This window comes from Protopterus annectens, chromosome 8.part0 (genome assembly GCF_019279795.1).
Source record: "Protopterus annectens isolate FY-2018-M chromosome 8.part0, PAN1.0, whole genome shotgun sequence".
In the NCBI taxonomy this organism is placed as follows: domain Eukaryota; kingdom Metazoa; phylum Chordata; order Ceratodontiformes; family Protopteridae; genus Protopterus; species Protopterus annectens.
The window spans coordinates 1,164,041,189-1,164,061,673 of NC_056741.1; the positions used below are offsets into that span (position 1 = coordinate 1,164,041,189).

At 39.6% G+C, this 20,485-nt stretch overlaps 1 protein-coding gene across 1 annotated transcript in view; it reads left to right on the forward strand.

Annotated features, from left to right (window-relative positions):
* CFAP70 (cilia and flagella associated protein 70) overlaps window positions 1-20,485 on the forward strand; it is a 1,838,232-nt gene that overhangs the window by 1,336,119 nt on the left and 481,628 nt on the right. Inside the window, exon 20 of the mRNA XM_044079382.1 lies at window positions 11,817-11,989. Coding sequence (XP_043935317.1) covers window positions 11,817-11,989 — 173 coding nt within the window. The remainder of the gene's footprint in view (window positions 1-11,816; window positions 11,990-20,485) is intronic.

A 20,485-nucleotide genomic window follows, 5' to 3' on the forward strand; every position in this document is an offset into this window, starting at 1 on the left:
TGAGGAATTGATTGTCACTGTCATCCAACTTGACATCCATGAGTTTGCGATGTCCCCACCCTTACCCCAACCATGTTGTTCACCCACCTCATGTGTCCTTCACCGTCCCTGTCTCTTGTCTTGTTTGTCTTGTCCATCTACAATTGCTTCCTCACCTGCACAACTTACCTTGCCCAGGCATGTCTACAGCCCTTCCCAACATTCCTCTCTCTCAAAAAATCAAAAATGGCACCTGTCCCTCAAAAAATATCCCGTATATAGCTCTCTGTTTTGCATACGTGTCTTCATGACACGTGATTCTGTCCAATTATTTATATAACAGATTGTGTTGTAGTCACCCCTATTTCTAGAGGTGACAGTCCAAATTCCTCAAAATTTGTATGCTTTATTCTGGAAGAAATGGATAGCTATGGTTCTTTCCTACATCCTTCCTGCAAATTCCTTCCTTGTTTTAATTTTGTCCATTCCCCTGCTTGCTCCTCATTTCACCACTTTCCTGTCTTCCCCATTTCATTTCTTTAAAGCATACTTGAGGTGGGTGAACACCATGGATGTGGGGTGGGAAATCTCAGTCCCATAGACAACAAGATTGTTGACAGTGAAAATCTAGTCCTCACTCAATAGACTGTCATCATTTTCACCTCACTGTGCCACTGGCTGCAGTGCCTGATGTCTGTGCCCCCTACAGGTGCACTGCACGAGGATGGAGAGCAGGTGCTACATCCGGCATATGCATGTGCCAACAGTGTGCCGCACAATCCTACACACCATCCCTGGCATTACGTAGAGGGTGATAAACTTACCACCTCTGCCACTGCTCCCAAAGGGAGCCACAGGCTTATCTTCCAGGACAGAACTAGCTCAGGGACCGGACAGTGTAGGGGTGGCAGAGGGGGTGATACCAGCTACTGCACCAGATGTGCTGGGCAGCAGTGCTGTAGTCGGTGGAGTGGGGGCAGCCAGATCCTGTGGGACAGTCCTATCCTGCTGTGTTGTGGGAAAAACAAAAAAAGAAAAAAAAATAACAAATAAAAAAAGAAAATAATAAACAAAAAATAAATAAAAAGAGAGAAAAGGGTTGGGGTGAGAGAAAAAAATGGAAGAACATTAGTAACTTCATATGTGACAAACACATTACTGATGCAATTATTTGACTCTATTCTGTTACCTTTACTTTTAACACTACAAACTCCTAACAAGTTTCTTCCTTACATTTAAGACTACCCAGTTTATAACAGAGGCACACTACAGTACGGATTGTAGCCAGCAATCCTTGATGTGTGCATATATTGCACATATGCATGTTCCAGTTATACTGATTACAGATTACAAAAGGTAATTTGTGCCACTGGTGTAGAGGTATAAAGTTATATTTCAATAATGATGAAAAACGAACGGTATTGTATATTTGGGAAGTGTGGTTCTTGATTCCACAACCAATGAGTGTGCTAAAATACTGTACTGTTCTTTTGTCCTACAGATAACTGCATGAATATTTTCTTTTACAGTTTAGAGATGCATGCCAACTGTTGCTTGAGAATATGGCGCCATTGCTTTGTGCTACAGACTACTACATGCACAGTTTCTTTTACAGTTGGCACATGCATGCTCAGTTTGATACAACTCTATTGAATACCAAGTAAATAGTCCTTAACTTGTAATGCTACAGAATTACTATACAAGTGATTATTATTATTAAAATAGCATTTAGACAGTACTAATCTGATGTATACATACCACAGGCTTCTTGCAGCATTACTAGATGCGTTACATAGGATCGAAAATTTGAGATTCGCTCCTCAGCAGCTGTGGAAAAAACAGAACAGAACACCATTATGAATACCAGTCTTTAGTATATTCAGCTTTTAACTCTTACAATCACTCACTGAAATTGATACTTACAAATCTGTGGGGTGTCCTCTGCCTGACATTCCCTGATCCAAAGGTTGAGGGTATCCTGCTTACTCCTCTGGAGGTCATCAAAATGATGTCTGCGTTGCTTACCTGTCACACTGGTTAAGACCCTGGCAACACTATTCTAAGCTTCAGATTTATATTTTGAGTCAGAATAGTTCAGCTGCAGCAACCTGGGCCCATGCTCCCTAACCAGGAGTCCAACAGAAATCTTGGCCTCCTAGACACCCCAGCGCTGCACTCAGAAGCGCACACCCTCTCCAACAAGTCCAGACATGCCTGCCATAGCTCAGACTCAGTGTCTACTGAGCATTTCCTGCCAACTGCAGTTTATATGCTGCTGTTTTCCACCTATTACACATCTTGTACTTACTGAGAGTGCGCACATCTTGGATGCGCACATTTTGGATCTGAAACATTTGAAAACGTTTAGCATCACTTACCATCATGCAAACACAGTAGGTGAGGGTACACAATGCTAGTCACCATGTTTGCACCATAGTAAGCAATGTGTAACAGTGACAAACAATGCAATTTCAAGCTTATTAGGTATACAGACATTTGTGTAAATTTACCATATATACAGTTTTCCTACACTTGCAGCTATTACAACAAAACAGTTGGAAAAAACAGTTGTGTCTTGCACTTCATTGTTATAATCTGCAATCTCACAACAGTAAAACAGAACTTGCACACCCTGTACTAGAGCCCATACCATCTGCACTCCACACCTACACTTAACACCTGCTGCCACAAGATTAGTGAGATGATATCTGCTATCTTGGTAGTTATTGTAAGGTTCTCACTGTTAAGTGTAGTACAATGCTGCTTACTGTGTTTGTGCGATGCACAATATTATTAATTGAATGCATCCAGTTTATATTTGTGACTGTCTGGGTCCTGTCTATAACCTGGGTGGTCCATTCCAACAGTTTGTGCAATGCTGTGCTTCATGCAAACCAGTTGAGCAGAGCTAATCATGTTTATGCCAAGTGGCACATCGTGCAAACACTGGCAAAAAAGAGAAATTAAAACACAAAAAAGCAGACTGTCCACAGTTTTGCACAATGTTCAGATATTTCCATCATATATTTGGCCTGTTTTTGTAAAATGGGAGGATTATTGTGAAATCACTGAAGATTGCAGTCAGTATATAATGACATATATTTCTGTTCTGTACTTGATATCTTTCAGAAAATGCATGCTTGCCCTTTTTCCTCTCATTAGTTTAGTGTTTGAAGGGAATGATCCACATTCAGTATACATTTGAAAGCCATGAAACCTTCCTATGTGCACCACACATCATTAATATTCATGGCGTGAAGCTGCGCAATGCCACACGATGTGCAGTATTGATACGTGAATACACTCTGTGTAGGCTCTGCGCAGAACGTACACAGAGTTTATTGTATCCTGGGGCATGTCTATTTTATGTACGTTTGTAAAACCAAATACTTTTCTAGTGTGAATTATTCTTGAGTTTTTGAAAATAGATTATTACATGTGACACTCAAAAGGGTTGAATTGTCTGATAACTTTTGATTAATGTCTGGTTCTGTGTTTGACTGACCACAAGATGATTCAATTTTAAAATGCAAGAATGTATGATTAACATTAGATGTGTCAGCCACATAATGCCTTACTTAAATGTACTTTGGAATATTCAACAACAGTTTACACATTTACTGAGATTGAGAACATTTCTTCTTTTGGCACTAATAAATAAAAGCTTACCACTATTCTAGAAGATAAAGAGAAAAGATGGATTTTTACATGAGAACTATGGATGTATGTTACTCGTTAAAAATAAAAAAAAAGGTTTTCATGTTGCTTGTATTCTTTATTGACTTGTAATTTCAGAGATAACTACTAAGTGTCACTACTTCTTAATCAGTTAACTTATTTGATGTTCATCATTCTTATTGACTCAGTGGTATTTTGGTTTATTTGACAAGGTAACCTAGTAATGGACAACTTTCAAAAGTTCAGACTCCCCTCCCTCTCTGCTTCTGTGACAGCTGATTGACTAAGCATATCTTGAGAGGAAGGCATTCAGCTGTAAAAGAAAATCAGTGTTCAGTCTTTTTCTGCCATCCAAAGAAAGTCCTCTGACTCTTCACAAGATACAGTGCTCTTTTTTCTGGCTTATTGCTCAGATAAGCCCCAGTTTGGGACCTTGTTACTCTCATTTTATTATTAGATTTATTATTATCTTTCTGTTTTTATGTTTATTTAAAATATTTATTTTAATGTGTTATTTACATCAGTGTTTACAATAGTTCCTGTGGGATAAATGCTTGTTTTACAGTTTCTAAGGAAACTTTCAGTATTTCTGTCAGAAGTGCAATATATGTCTGTGTGCTTTTTGAAACTAGGAGTCTGTCTTGTGCCATAGGAATGTTCTTGTTCTGATTTATTTTAATCTTTTGACAGGAAGATATAGGTTCATAGGATCACAGGTAGGTACTAGGCTATCTGCCCGAGGGCATTTATAAGCCTAGCCAGAGTGTGTCGGCTTTCGCTGCCCCATTGATTAATTAACTGATCCTCTGTCAAGCAGAGCCAATGAAGTGATCCCAGGGGTGTATTTTCTGTTACCCATCCACTCGTCAAGGTTTCTCTTGAAGAGTGTTAGTGAGGGGCTCTGCCTGATGTAATTTAAATTTTGGTCCAAAGCATGGGGAGTCTCTGTGACAGGAATATATCCCTCCAGCATGTTCTATTTATTGTTGTGGCGAGGTTTAGCTCACTAGAGCGAGTGGCTCGCAGTGACTTGGATTTCTTTAGGTGGAGCATGTCCATCAATTCTGAGTTGGACATGGCTTTGTAAGTCAGACAGAGATCACCTCTGAGTAAGCGATATGCCACTGAGTACAGCCATAGTTTTTCCAGTCGAGCTGCATAGGACATATGTTTGTGGCCAGTAATCCTCTTGGTGAGGTACGTTTGTGGTCTTTGCAGCTGTTGGAAGTGTCTTTTGAGGTACGTCCCAAATGGGGCATTGTACTCTATGATGGGTCTAATGAGTGACAAGTAGAGGGGCACTATAACCTCTTTATTTTTAGATGCGAACCCTTTAGTAATTAGATGGGCCACATAGAAGGATTTCCTAACTACTTTGGCACTATGATTGTCAAAGGAGAGATTACTGTCTACCTGGGTCTCCAGATCTCTTATTACCTCTTCTGTATTAAGGGGGCTGCCACCTATGTGGTAACTCTTGGGTGTTTTGTTTTTCCCAGATGGGATGACTGCATTTTTTGGCATTTAGCTTGAGGCCATGACTTTGACACCAGGTGTCCATCTCAGTAAGGCCCTTTTGGAGGATGTCCGTGTCAGCCAGAGAGTCAATTATGGCTCCAAGTTTGTCGGCAAACTTGGTTAGCCATAGTCCTCCTGTGTCTGCCTGTACTTCTGAGAAGTATATGCCGAACAGTAGGGGTCCCAGGACCGAGCCTTGCAGGATACCACTTGTGACTGGTTTAGAGATGGACCTGGAGCCTGCTATTCTTACCGTGTGAGTTCTGTCTGTAAGACAGTTGGCAACCCATCTCGTGACATAGGGGTTTATGTTCAGGCTGGTGAGTTTTTCTGTAATACCCGAGTGGGGAATGGTGTCAAAAGCCTTTCCCTTGCCTATGGCCTTAGTGACTGTCTCCAAGAATTTAACCAGGTTTAGTAGGCATGATCTGCCCTTAACAAGCCGAACTGGGTCAGGTCAAGTGTTTGGAGGTTCCCAATGTCTTTGTTAATGAGTTCCATGATGATGCCCTCCATAGCCTTGCAGACTAGGCTAGTCAGGCTTATGAGGCAATAGTTACCAGGGTCAGTTGTGGCCCCTCCTTTGTGGAGAGGGATAACTGTTGCTGTGCACCATTCTATGGGCACGTAGCCTGTGGAGAGGCTGAGGTTGAACAGCGTGTTTAGGTGGGGGGTTAGTTCGTTTTGTGGCACATGCAAGACGCAGCCTGGGACACCATCTGGTCCCATTGACGCTGTGTTTTTGGCTTTTGAAAGGGCTGTTTTCACCTATGCGTCAGTGATTTTTGGGACACTACACTTTTTCGGTATTGTTGTGGGCCCTTTTGGCGGTGAGAGGGGGTTGAAGTTTACACTGAATCTATCTGCTAGGATGTTGGCAATATCAGTAGGTTCAGTATATTTTGTGCTATTTTGCACTAGTTCAGTGCATATCTGCGAGTTGCCACTTAGATTCTTAACATAGCTAAATAAGGCTTTGTGGTTATCTTTTGAATCCTTGGCTATTTTTCTTTCAAAGTTAGCCTTGGATGATTTCATGAGGGACCTCAGTTTCTTACTGATACTGATCAGGGATGTCTTTCCTTCTTGGGATTTGTTTTTTTTTCTGAACTATTCAATCTTTCGAAAATATGTGTGAACTTGATTTAAGAAACAGCAACTTGCACCTATCCAATACAGTTTCTAGTGATATGGGTAAGGAAGAAATGTCACTGCTTGATTTTGTTAAGTCACACTGTTTACGTATCTGTAAACCTGACAAGGGAGGAGGAGTTGTAGTTTTTGATAAGGTTGATTATTTTGACAGAATGCTTGATCTACTCTCTAATGATGCATACTCGATAAGTTCTAGGTCTGAAGTTAATAATGCCTATCGTAGCATTAAAAATACTTTAGATGAAATGCTCTTTGAAGGTAGATTAGACCAAGATCAACATAAATATCTTACTACTTTATTTCCTAGATTTCCTTGTATCTTTGGGATCCCAAAGATACATAAGGATCTCATTAATCCCCCTATGCGCCCTCTAGTTGACGGACGAGGATCTCCTACATACCCCTGTGCAAAACTGGTAGACACAATACTACAGAAATATTTGAAGGATGAAGAACAAATCTGTAAGGATTCCTGGTCCTTTTTAGCAAGAATAGGGGAATTTACATTTAATAAAGATTACAATTTCTTGACAATAGATGTCAAAGATTTATATACTTGTATTCCCCTACAAATAGCTATTGAATGGGTGGCCTTTTTTCTTAAAAACAAGGGCGCCCCACTTGACGAAATATCACTTGTTACTGAACTTTTAGATATGATTTTGTACAATAACTATTTTATATTGGGAGAGAACTTCTATCTCCAAAAAATTGGGGTTGCCATGGGGTCGCCCTGTGGGGCCAGTTTGGCTAACATTGTAATGTCTTACTGGGAAAGGGGGAATGTATTCAACAACTTAGTACTCATGTCCAAGATCAAGTACTATACACGGTACCTGGATGACATCTTTATTTTATTAGAGGGCAGCGAAGCTGACAGCAAATTGATCTTGGATCACTTTAATAAGTCAACAGATTTTCTGTCTTTTACCTCCAACTATAATCCTAAAGCTATAGCTTATCTAGATATATGGCTGGTAAAAAATTGAGGAACTGAACAACTATGTAGCAAGCATTTTCAGAAAGTCCACACATTCTAACTCATTCCTCCACTTTAGTAGTTGCCATCCAAGCTATCAAAAAAGGTCTGTCGTTAAGGGGCAGCTTGTCCGAGCAGCCCGGATGGTGAGCTTGGAGGAAGACTTTCTTGAGGAATGTAATACACTTAAGAACATGTTTCTACACAGAGGGTATCCACCTAATTTACTTGAGAATTTAGTCAGAGAAGTCACCAATAAGAGACTGAGTGGTGTGTACCAACCTATTCTTAAGATTGTTTCACATGGTGAACCTGAACACAGGGTAGAATATGTGCTTGCTGATTGCTTGGTATCCGACCCTCTTATAAATAATAGATTAATTTTGACATACTGTCCTACTAGTTTCCTTATTATGGACATTATTACCAAGAACTGGAATATTTTCCGTTCCAACCATGCAGTGTTTGGTAAGGTGGGTGATAGACCCGAAGTTACCTTCAGAAGAGGCAAAAACTTGAAGTCCTTATTAGAGCAACCGGAGGGTAAATATACTCGAACGCCTGGCATGTATAAATGTCAAAATTGTAATCAGTGCAGATATATTTACGAATCTAATAGATTCGTTATTAACAACATTAGATTTGATATTCGTTGCAGATGTACCTGCAACTCTAGGATGGTCGTATACTTAGCTCAATGTCAAAAATGTGCAGGATTCTATGTTGGCAAGACTGAGCGTAGATTAAGAGATCGTATTTACGAACATCAATACGCAATCAGTAAAGAAAAACAGGAGAACGCACTTGCTAAGCATATTACCCAGCACAAGGACCATCATTTCAGATTTATAGTGATAGACCAGATGTTTGACACTAAGAGAGGGGCACCTACACATCTACTTTTGGAAGCATCAGAATTACGTTGGCAGATTAGATTAAATGCCTATGTATTACCAGGTCTGAATGAAGGCTGCTCCATCAGCAGCCTTCTAAAGTTAAACAATTTGTCCAGATAACCAATGTTTTTATTTTCCATTTTTATTATTTATTATTATTATTATTACTTATTTTTATTTTTAATAATAATAATTATTTTATGAGTAGTAATTTTTTCTCAGCCTGAGTGGTAAACAGCTTATGGTATATTTTAGCCATATAGGTTGTTTTTTATCGATGGTCTATGTGACTTCAATTCATTATGTGATCAATGAGTGTATTCTTTTAAAAATTTAAACACAGGTTACCCTTTGTGTGATTGGTTAATATTTTTACTAATCAGGGACCTTGCACTATTTAAGTTATTTTGTTAATATTGTGCTTTGTCTGAAGAAGTCTGCATATGACTGCAGACGAAAAGCGCTTTATTTAATAAAATTCTTGTTGTCCTGTGGCTGCTGTTGTACCACTAATTTTATACCTTCTACTGCATTGGATCCATTTATCTAGTTTCCTAAACTGTTATTAAAGTCAGCTGCGCATCATCATGCTTCAGATGCAGCTGAAATAGAAAAGTATATTGCTTGTGATAAGTTGAAATAGACTGCATGCACATGTAAGGATACTCCTGCACTAGTTGTAGATGATATAGTTGCGAGCACATCTACAGAATATACAGGTGCATTGCCTAGTAAGAGATTCATGTTGCAGCAAGTCAATATGGTTTGATGTAGCAGTGTAAGAAGTTATATTCCCATGTCAAGAACTTTAGACAGTATAAATCCCAGTGCTTGTACTTTAAAAAAAAAGGCTGTTTTGTACAGAAAAGAATAGTTGATGTACAGAATAATATCCATGTACTAATGTTTTCTACAGTAGAGAATTTACGTGATTTAAGTATATCACCAATGTGGTTAAAGGATGGTGTATCCCTAACAAATGGTCGGTTGTGTAGACAGTTGTATAGCATACACGAGTTATTATCAGTAGATGGTAATACAAAGTGTATTCCATTGGTTTTCTGCTTAATGATGAAGAAGTCATACAAGTGTTACAACTTCATGTGGCAGTGTATTTCTGATTTCTTGGCTGGTGCTGATTTAAATGTGTCAGTACAGTTCATTTTATCTGACTTTGGAATGGCAGCACTTCTGAGTGTGAAGACTACCTTTCCAAATGTTATTTCTAAAGGTTGTCTTTTCCACTTTGCACAAGCAATCTGGAGAAAGCTGCAAAGTTTAGGTTTAGATAGTCTATATGGCAAGTCACTTTTCAAATGTCTGTCAAAAAGTTAATCGCTCTGTCCTTTCTAGACACAGATGAATTTACACCTGCTTTTATAGAGTTGTCCCACGTGTTTCGAACTGAGGGGAAGGAGTTGCTTTCTTATTTTTCAGACATATATGTGTTAGGACACATTAGGAAACAGAAGACTCGGCTTCTTTCAGATTTCCACCAATGTTCCCTATACAGTTTTGAATGTTTCCCAGTTAAATGCATTGTCTCTGCCCAGAACTCAAAATCATATAGAAGGATGGAACACACATATATGTTGCCTTCTAGGATGACAAATTTGTGATATTCCTTTTCTTCTGTTAGTGTTAGTTAGGGAACAGAACAAAGTTAATGAGACCAGGTTAAATTTACAGTCTACATGTCCTCCTTCCCCTAAAAAAATGGAAAACTGTGTTAAGGTATGAAAGACTTCAAAGTTTTCTACAGAATAAATTGCAGTATAGTACAGATCATTTCCTCCATGCAGTTACGGTTTTGCTGAAAGTGTAATGTACTGTATGTGCTTCACTATCGGGATACACTAGGGTATTTATCTTTATTTGCTGGAAGAAATGTTTTGATTTAAATAATGCATTGTTAATATTAAATAGTCACAGTTAAGATTCACTGTATATTGTAAGTTTACTTTGAATGTGAAAGACATACACATAAAGTACGGAAATGAGGGTTTCACTACATTGATAGCACATATATGTCTGGTACGTCACTAGGGGGAAGGTGTTGGCCAAACAAAATGTTTTGATTATGTGATTTTCAATCATTTAAGCTTTCAATTAGATGAACGTTTGTTTAAAATGTGTCGAGCATTTTGTACTCAATATTTGAAATGTTCTTTCATCTAATATAGACCCTATATATAATACATATGTGTGTGTGTGTGTGTGTGTGTGTGTGTGTATATATATATATATATATATATATATATATATATATAGTGTGTGTGTGTGTGTGTATGTATATGTATATTAATTTATTATTCATTTATTCTCATTCATCTTTTAAGAAAAAAGCAGCTTTAGTGCCTTTTTGGGGGGGTGTCATAAAAACTAGGTCATTCATTTTGTTGACCACCTGCTCCATCTCACACACAATCCATCTAGATGACAAATTGTGTAGATCTTGGTAAGAAAAAAACAGGAAGTCAGCAAACTATGAAGAATAAGTACAGTGTGAAGAGACAACAGTCCCATCAGTGGGTAGCATTAGGTAAGTATTTTTATTTGATACAGTGTTACTGGCAAACAACCATATATTGTTGATGGCTATCTTGCCATAGTTCTCGGCAGTCCCTGGTTTTGCAGAACTTCCCTGATTTTGCCTCATATCTCTTGATTTTCTGGTAAACAACTGAGGATTACAGTCAATTAAAAATCCAGACATTGCCAGTCTATGCTGCTTGCTTTGCAAAACCTGGCAGTGGCAGATTTGGGATGACCCAGTTTTTGCCACGGTGCTGCCAAAAAAAATCTGCTTGAGTAATGGGGAATAATGTACTGCCAAATGCGGGGTAAAGAATTGCACTGTCTTCGGCCATGTATTCTGATTTTAAGTCAGGTCAATTTACTGGTGTTTAGTTTTGTCCCTTCCTATTTCAGTAACTTACTAATGGACAACAGTTCCCTCAGTCCTTATCTGCATCTGTTATGTCACTAAACTTGTCTTGCATCACTCCACCTCAAAAGGATTTAGAACAAAATTGCTATAACATACTTTGAAGTAAATCTGTCTTTCAAAAATATAATTATTTGATGTCCCTTGTAATATCAGGAAAACAACTTGTTTTAGAAAAAAATTGCAAATATGTTCAGATATTTTACATATCAGAAATTATGTGTAAAAATGTCATTGTGATCACAGTGTATTGATTACAAGTTGTGATATCTTAATTCATTTAAATGTTGCAGGAATTAACATAATTTTATAAGGTAACTAAAGACAGCCTTCTGTAACATAACAAATAGTACTGTAAATATCAAAAAGGAATGTCCAATTTCTTATTAAGTAATGCCGTTTCATAACCAGGCATGTATAATCATTCTGTGCCAGCATTCCAGAACTTTCCATTCCTTTATAAGCAGGCTGTACTTACTAAAGCAATTAGATATTTCCTTGTATAGCCTGAAGAAAGGTCTCGTTTTGAGTTATTAAGTAACCCAGGGTTAAATTAATGCATTTCCCAACAGACGTTATTACTGGACATAAGATGCTGTTTTTAAGAATGGTTTTATTTCTATCTCTTTGTGTGTATAGCATTAATTTTTGTATATTATTCTAGGGCCAAGCAAAGGCAATGATAGTGAATCTGGTACCATGATGCAGTATCATACAAATGGTATTCTTCCAAAAATATCTCCTCAGGAATCAAAGCTATCAGAAGTTTCTGCACAACCCTGCACAACAATCTATATCGAGACAGCTCACTTTCTGCTTCAAGTTAATGCTCTTCCAGTTAAGTGTATCCAGATTTCTCCTCACTTTGAAATTGTGTTTTCCTGTGTATTAACATGAGTTTTTAACTGATTCCTAAACTGTTGCTGTTACTGGGTGTAAATCATTCTGCTTAGCTTTGATACAGAATAAAGAGATTCAGGGTAATGAACTTTCATATTACTGTATATAGGAATCAAATAAAGAGGGTATTTAGAAAGGAGCATAACATGACCATGCTATGATAAATGGCATGGACAGAGTAGTGTGACACAGCCTGATAATGATTAAATACGTATAAGTACTGAAATAGACCAGACACACCTTTGATAGTGATGACTAATGAAAATGTGTAGTTGTGAAAACCAGTCATTCACTTTGTATAAGGGCTCTTCATAATCCCTCAGCAACTGCTTCCTATCTCGCATGTGTAACATGTGTAAAGATTTTATACTTGCTGCTGTACCACATGGGAGCCCTGCCAGGTTCAGATCCTGCTGAGGCTATGTTCAGTTGTCCACATGTCACATCAAGTCCAGGAGCACAAATAATAATCAGACTGCATGGCTGCACATTTCTGACCATATGAAGAGCATCAATGGACAGCATATTATGGTGATGCCCATCCATGGTAGTATAATGGATGTGGTCAACAGTGAACAGCAATGTTAACATGTCCAGTCTATGTAGGCACATTTTACATTACTTTCATTCCCATACACAGCCATGATGGACAGCTGAGTAGTATGATGATCACAATCATTAGAGTAATGCAGAGCATAAACAGTGTGGCCAGGCTCCCCATGCATGAACACCTTACCTGACCTGCAAGCCACACACTGCAAGACTAAGTTCCATGGTGTGGAAGAGGGGTCATAATGCATTGCATTATTCATGTGATTCAGAGATGATCATATTAAATCACCTCATTAGCATAATAACTGTGGTATGTGCCTGGTTTTAACTCAATAAACAGCATGGTCACCTTTTTGCTGGAACCCACATTACATTGAGCACAGAGAATACAAGCAAAGTGGATATCACTGTTTACTGCCATTTATGGAAATCAGCAGCAGACAGTATGCATGATAATAGTCCCTGGCATTGCAATCACCACTCAAGGGGTAATGGCAAAAACAAACACTTTCATTCAGTGGTGCAGGAGGTGTGTGGTAGCATTGCACTGGCTATGACAGGGTTATGCACAAGGAGGATGCTGGAGGTACGGAACAGCCGGGCTCAGTCATCAGCTTGTCATATCAGTCTCATTGTTACAAATGCACTAAGGCAGCTGGACGGGCTACTGGAGATGCTAGTAGGCACGTACCATGCTATTGGCACAGCTGACCTGCCTATAACTGCCTCACTATGGCACATTGTCAGAACAGTTACTTTATAGCAGTACACAGGGCAGTGCCCACCACATGGATGTGAGGACAGTGAGGATGTATGTGCTGACTGATATGAATGGTCTTACTTGCCCACTGTGATCTATACCTGACCAATCATGGGACCAAAAGAATGGTAATGCCTGGAGAAACTCAACTTGCAGGAGACTGAAATGCTGCTGTAAATTGTACATACACATGACAGGCATACCTTGGACAATGGTAAAGTGGACAGGGCCTTCCATGATCAAGTGTGGCAGGGACTAATGCAGGACATGTATGCAGTGGGTGGTCACAATGGGGTGCTGGTACATGTTCATTGCAGTGTCACTAATTTGATCCTACATACCAAGATCTAGGTTCAGGAAATAGCCAGGGACAGGTTGACAACTTGGGGTGAACCCCCAACACAGTGGCAGCTGGTGACATTGAGAAAACTCTCATATCCAGTGGTGGATAGGATCTGGGAATTGGGATGATGATGTCTGCCTGAGTGTTTAGTGGGGATGTCCCAGATGAAGCGTTTAGACCATCAGCTGCACAGAAATGGAGAAGACTCAATCTATATTAGAAACAAGCATAAGTATACATTGGTTAAACAGGATGATGCCCTAGAGTTTATCCACATGCAAACACCATAAATAAAGTCCCATACCATATCCTAGCAAACTATAAGTCACCCTATATGCATCTAGAATCCTATAGCTCATATGTAGACCTACTGGAGACACTCACCATTAAACAAAATACCTTATTTATGGGAAACTTTAACTACCCCTTTATAGACTAGGAAACATTCACTCCCTCATGCTCGCAGGCACAAAGATTCCTGGACTTTATTAAGAAAAATTCCCTTGATCAGATAGTGCATACATCCACCAGAGGTTCAAATGTACTTTACCTGGTCCTCACCAGTATGGGAGAGCACTGCACCCTCACTGGTGAGGTTGAACCCAAAAGCTCTCCTTCAAAATAAAAATCAGCTTGGTAACCCTAGCAAACCCTGTAACATATAGGAGCTATTTCGGCAAACTACACCCTATTAAGCAATAGTTTATCAAAATTCAGCATTCTTCCCATCTAGAGTTCACAGCAACCTATATGGAATTGTCCACAGAGACCTTGCACAATCATGTAAATTGCTGTATAGAGACTAGAATTAAGCTAAAAAATAAATTCTAAAAACAAACCACACTGATGGAATACTAACCTCGGTGGAGTATATAACAAAAGGAAAAAAGTCATGGCTAAAATCAGGAAGAGCAACTCCCATAAGGAAGGAGCTCTCTAATTAAACTAAACAGGAAACTTAGAGAACTAATCAAATCTGACAAGGCCAGTTATGAAGTCAGCATAGTCTCATGGGTTAAAGACAACCATAATGCATTCTACAATTGTGTCCAAAACCTCAAAGGTAGCACACATCATTGCGGCAAACTGGTGGTCAATGGTGCCACCTTCACTGAGCAGAGTGACATAGTGAATTTGTTGGCTGACAAATTCAGCTCAGACTTCAACCCACTACCCCTCCTCCCTCCACAAAATACTTACTATTATAACCCCCAACTATTAACACAGAACATGTCCTGGCGGCACTCACCAAGGCCAGAAAATTAGCCTCAATGGCCCCAACAATATCCTGAGTTGTCTACTAAATAGCTATAAACATGACCTATCAGGACCACTTGAGTCACTTTTCAACTATAGCCTCAAAACAGGCTTTGCACCATGAGAATGGAGGACTGAGACAGTTATTCCACTTCAGAAGGGTAGACCATCATCCAACCCCAGAAACTACAGATCTATTAGTCTGACTAGTCTAATATGCAAATATATGGAATTAATTATCATGGAAGTGATCATCAAAGGCATAGGCAACCTTCAGACACTGGACCCAACCCAGTTTGCTTTGTCAAAGGAAGATCATGCCTACTAAACCAGTGTGCTACTTTGAGGAGGTCACCAAGACACAGATTAGGGGAAAATGGTGCATACTTTCTATCTCAACCTGGCTAAGGTGTTAGATACAATACCTCATTTGGGTATAGTTGACAAACCCACTGAACTGTGCATAAACCCCTACATAACTCATTGGATTGCCAACTGGCTCACAGACAGGAACCAGGAAGTTAGGATTGGTGATACCACCTCCACTATGGGACTGGTCACCAGTGGAGTACCTTAGGACTCCATGCTGAGACTGCTCCTATTTGACATCTACTTATCAGAGGTTGAGGCTAATGTCAAAGGCCTTTGGCTCAGCATGTTCACAAGATGTCTGCAGTCTGGGAGCTATCATAGATTCCACCCATGACACAAACATCTTACAAGAGGGTCTAACACAGACAAATGACTGGTACCAGACTCATGGACTAAAACTCAATGCTGAGAAATGCATTATAGTGCCTTTTGGGAAAGTTGCCACCCAGGCTAATTACTGCATTGATCAGACACCCCAAAGAATTATCCCAGTAGTCAGGGTTCTTGGAACATATAACAACAGTAGTGTGGTCTTTGACCAACATGTGACCAAGGCAGTAAGAAAATCATTCTGTGTTGACCAACTTATAAGTGAGGACATGGCATCCAGGTCCAAGAACATCATAGTGCCATTTTATTCAGCTGTTGTCAGAGCCATTATTGTCTATATCACTTCATTGAAATGGAAATGCCGTTCATCAAATTCTGTTCATGTGGGGGCTGTGGCCCCCACACCACCAGCTTATTATATATACCAACTCATAGATCACAGTACAGTAAGGAAAGGGCAAATTTTGTGATCCTCACTGTACTGCAGTCTCAGTATGAACAGTTCGATGAATGGCATGTTCGATGTAAGTGCACTGAAAATGCAGTTCACTGTACTGATTTTTCACTGAACTGATAGGGAGCCGAATATAATGCCCCCTTTGGCAAGTACCTGACCAAACATCTGCAACAGTTAGAATGCCGAGAAAAGTTCCTTACCAGGGGAATCCAGAATATAAACACATTGCCCTATATGGATCACCTAAAAGTCCTATCTCTGTACTCTATTTCCTACAGGTTACTAAGAGATGATCTATGCCTGGCATACAAGACATGCTCAGATCCAGTTTTGATGGACCTTATGTACATCCACAAAATGAAGATCATTACAACCGCTAAATCCAAGGATTTAAATTTTACTTGTGACTTAAATAAGACATGTTGGCAAGACAGATATGTGTCTTAGAGGATTCCTCATGCTGTGGTACAGGCTCCCCATCCATGTAAAGCAAGGTGTAACCTTGACCAATGGATGAAAAATCATAAATTTACCCCAGGTATGGTCTCCATGTCCCTGACAGACACAGAAAGACAGTAATGCCTAAGCTAACAAAACCCCCTCCAGCATAACCTCTAGAAACTTCCTAATGTACCCCATCTAATAAATGTCCGTGATACACAGGAACATAGTTGAGTTGGATTGTACAACTAGGGTTATAAAAGCCCTGGTGGTAATTAGCCTAGTATGTAGCTATAAACCTATGAACCTTTGACCTATGAATAGTGGCACATGCTGTTTATGTTAGGATTTGCATAGCACTTCTATTGTTATCCAGTTACATATGGCTGCTAATGAGATCATGTCAAAGCTGAGCGGTGTGCTACATGGCCTGCATGAAGACCTTCAACGATCACAGGAGCTACAGGACATTCAACACTGCAGGCAGAATACCACTGTGTATGAAGGCCTTGGAACACGCATTCCTTTTGAGAGTACTGGCAGCCCATTTGGCATCTATTTGTGACTCCCTACAGCTGTGAGAAACAGGACACCATGGTCATGCTTGGAATATTTGTACCTCAGAAATGGATGGATATCACAAACCATTCCCAAGGCAGCCACACTGTCCTTAGCTGTCTCCATCCTGGTTGTGGATGCTCATGTGGATATGGCTGACACTAATCCTGCTCCACTATGCTCTCCAGCCCTGGCTGTGGACATCCTTCTTGAATGCTCCTTTTGATGGAGCCATCCTCTTCAGGCACAAAGTTAAGGACACACTTACTAGAAGTGAACAAGATGGCAAAACCCTGTCTGCATCTGATTCTCCACCCCACAAAGGACCTTTTCTCAGAACAGAAAGTGTGTTAAGAGGCTATGGCTCCAGTAATTTCAGGGATGTGCACAGGATAATTCTGGAGAAGGGGATCAGGAACCATACACAGAGCCCTTGGTCAACATTATACTGTTTACATACCCTTTCAAATATATGAATAAAACTACAAAATCATCACTGTCTGTAAACTGTGAAAGAAATTTACTGACCTTTATTGCTTCTAGGTTTCAGTTAGTCCCTTCCCCATTACCTCCATGACCCTGGCGAAGAGTCAGCATCTCCTTCTCACGTTGACACTGCTTCTCATTTTCTTCAGCCTCTAAATGCCGCAGTCTCTCTGCTGATTCTAATTCCAAATGTTTGGCCTCCAGTTCAAGTCTCTAACTCCAGACTGATTTTTATGAGGGAAAGGTGAACTGTCCTGTTTCTGAGGGCTTTACATCCCCATCACCAAACTGGTTGTCCTCCTGGTTGCTTGTCTGAGCTGCTATTCAGGCTGAAATCATTTCCTCTTTAGTCAGGATGGAGTACACCAGTCCTTTGGCTTCACACACCTTGGCCAACTGGTTCTTTGTCAGTTTGCCATAATCCTCTGCTGACATTTTTGTCTGCTTCCCCTGACTAAACTAAACCAACAAAAAAAACTGTTATGAAAATGAAACTCAATATGTTTACGTTGTGACTGCCAAGAATACACATCTTTAATGACAACTGGTTACAGACTACAGAAGTTCAGTTAATATCCACACCACTGCTCATCAGTATGTGACCTCCCACTCTAGGCCAGTAGTCAAGGAGCCTGAATCCTCACCACTGGCACATCACTTGGAACAAAAATGGATCTACCCAGTATTTCCAGATGCAGCTCTCTGAATCAAGCACAATTTCAGTTAAGTTAAACACCAGAGTTTCAGTCATAGGAAATATTAAAATAACACAGATGAATAGATTCACACAGATAACAAAAGACTTTACTTAACTAATCTCATTATATTTTCCTGACTGATCTGAAGAATTACGATTCCCTGGTTCACTTACTAGAGTAAGGCAGGATGAAGTAGGTGAGGGGTTCTTCTCTGTCAGGTTCCAAAAACAGACGGCAGTGAGACTTCATTCTCACCTAGTGTTAAAATATCATTTTTAGCGATAGATTAGAGAATGACATCACATACATCTGGTCATCTGACTTCTGGCTCCCATGCTCATAGCTGAAGCGGAAGCTGCTGAAGACTGTGGTGGGGGGGGGGGGGTGAGAGGGGCACTTAGTGATCTAAAAAGGGCAATTTTTTATAACTATTTAGTACCACAACATAGGTTCACTTGGAGGATATTTTAAGCTTAGTCAATTCCATTTTGGTGCTTAAATTAACATTTTCTGATTGGTCTTATATCCCATGGCTGATAATTGTAAAGTAGCCCTAGTGAGAATAACTGTGACCATACCATAGATAATTTGAGGGGACCCATGTAAGGGATGCAGCATTTAGGAACTGCCTCTAGCCATTAGTGGCATGAGAGGCAATCTTGGAGTACATTTTCTATTACTCATCCTTAGATCCAAGTTGCATTTGAATATGGACAGATGAGCTTTGTTTTATTTTTATGGATAGTCTATTCTGGAACAGTGGTAGCCTCTGTGATATATCTCCATTTCTCCACAACATTCAATTTAGATACCTGGACTGATTATTTCTGATGCCATATGACTTGCTGATGTTCCGTAAGTCCATTTGTATTAGGTCGGAGGATGCCTTGTATGCCAGACATGTCACCTCTAAGCACTCTGTAGGATACTAAGTATTAATGCATCCTTGAGGTGGTCCATGCAAGATGTATTGCTTAGGACTTGCATCCTTTTAGTAAGGTATCTCTGAAGGTATTCCACTTGTTGCATGGGGTTGGACAGATACGTGCCAAAGTGGGCATTATATACAAAATGATTGATCTAATGAGAGCTTTGTAAAGGGGAACAACATCTCTAGATCTAGTCACAATTTGTTTATAAGCTGCGCAATATGGAAAGGCTTTCTTATGACTCTGGGCACATATTGGTCAAAAGTTAGGTCACTGTACACACAAGTTCCCAAATGCCAAACAAGTGGGTCAGTTCTCAGAGGGCATTGTCATGATTTTGACACCAGTTATTATTTGGGACAAACCTTCTTGCATGATGTTAAGTCATTTAGGGATTCAGTAACTGCTCCTAGCTTGCAGTCATCTCAAACTTAGCCGGCCAAAGCTCTTTGGTATTTCCTTTTACTTTTGAGATGTATATGCCAAACAGAAAAAGTCTCAGCACCGAACCCTGGGGGACTCCATTGGTGACTGGTCTCTTCCCTATTTTGATCTCCTGCATTCTGTGAGCAAGTTGGCAATCCAGCTAGTGATGCAAGTGTTTGCTCCTACATTATTCATCTTTTGTACTACACTTGAGTAGGGGATTGGCCAGGTCAAGGTAATGTGGTGTGTACTGTTTTACCTTCATCCATTGCTTTGGCAACAAGAGCAAAGCTTAGAATTTGCTCATGTTTTTGAGCCTTTCGCACGGTCCTCTGGGCTGTTTGCAAACACAATTTTAGGGCCATGCATACATGTATGCATTCTTTGATTCACCTTCCTGATTGTATTAAATTATTTTCCTTGTATAATACAGCACCAGTTGTTAGAATGCATTTTAAATTTGTAGTTTTGATTAGTCTTCTAGTAAGCAATGAAACAAAATGTATGAACCAATAATGACAAAACTACCCATTTCAGAAAATTTCAACCATAAAAGGCTACTCAGTCTTCTGTCATTACAATCCAACAATATCAGTAAATATGCAAAAAAGCGGTCAAGTCAGCCCTACAGAACGTGACTGTTAATCACTATATATTATGTTCTAAACCTTACACTTTCTGATACTGTAGTTCTTATTAGAAAACATTTTCTCTGTTTCTGTATTTCCTTTGGTCTATTAAAATAAGCTAAATCACACAAAACTGTTTGTACAATTATGCTTACTAGGCTGTAGCTTTCACAAAATATATGCTAAACCATTATG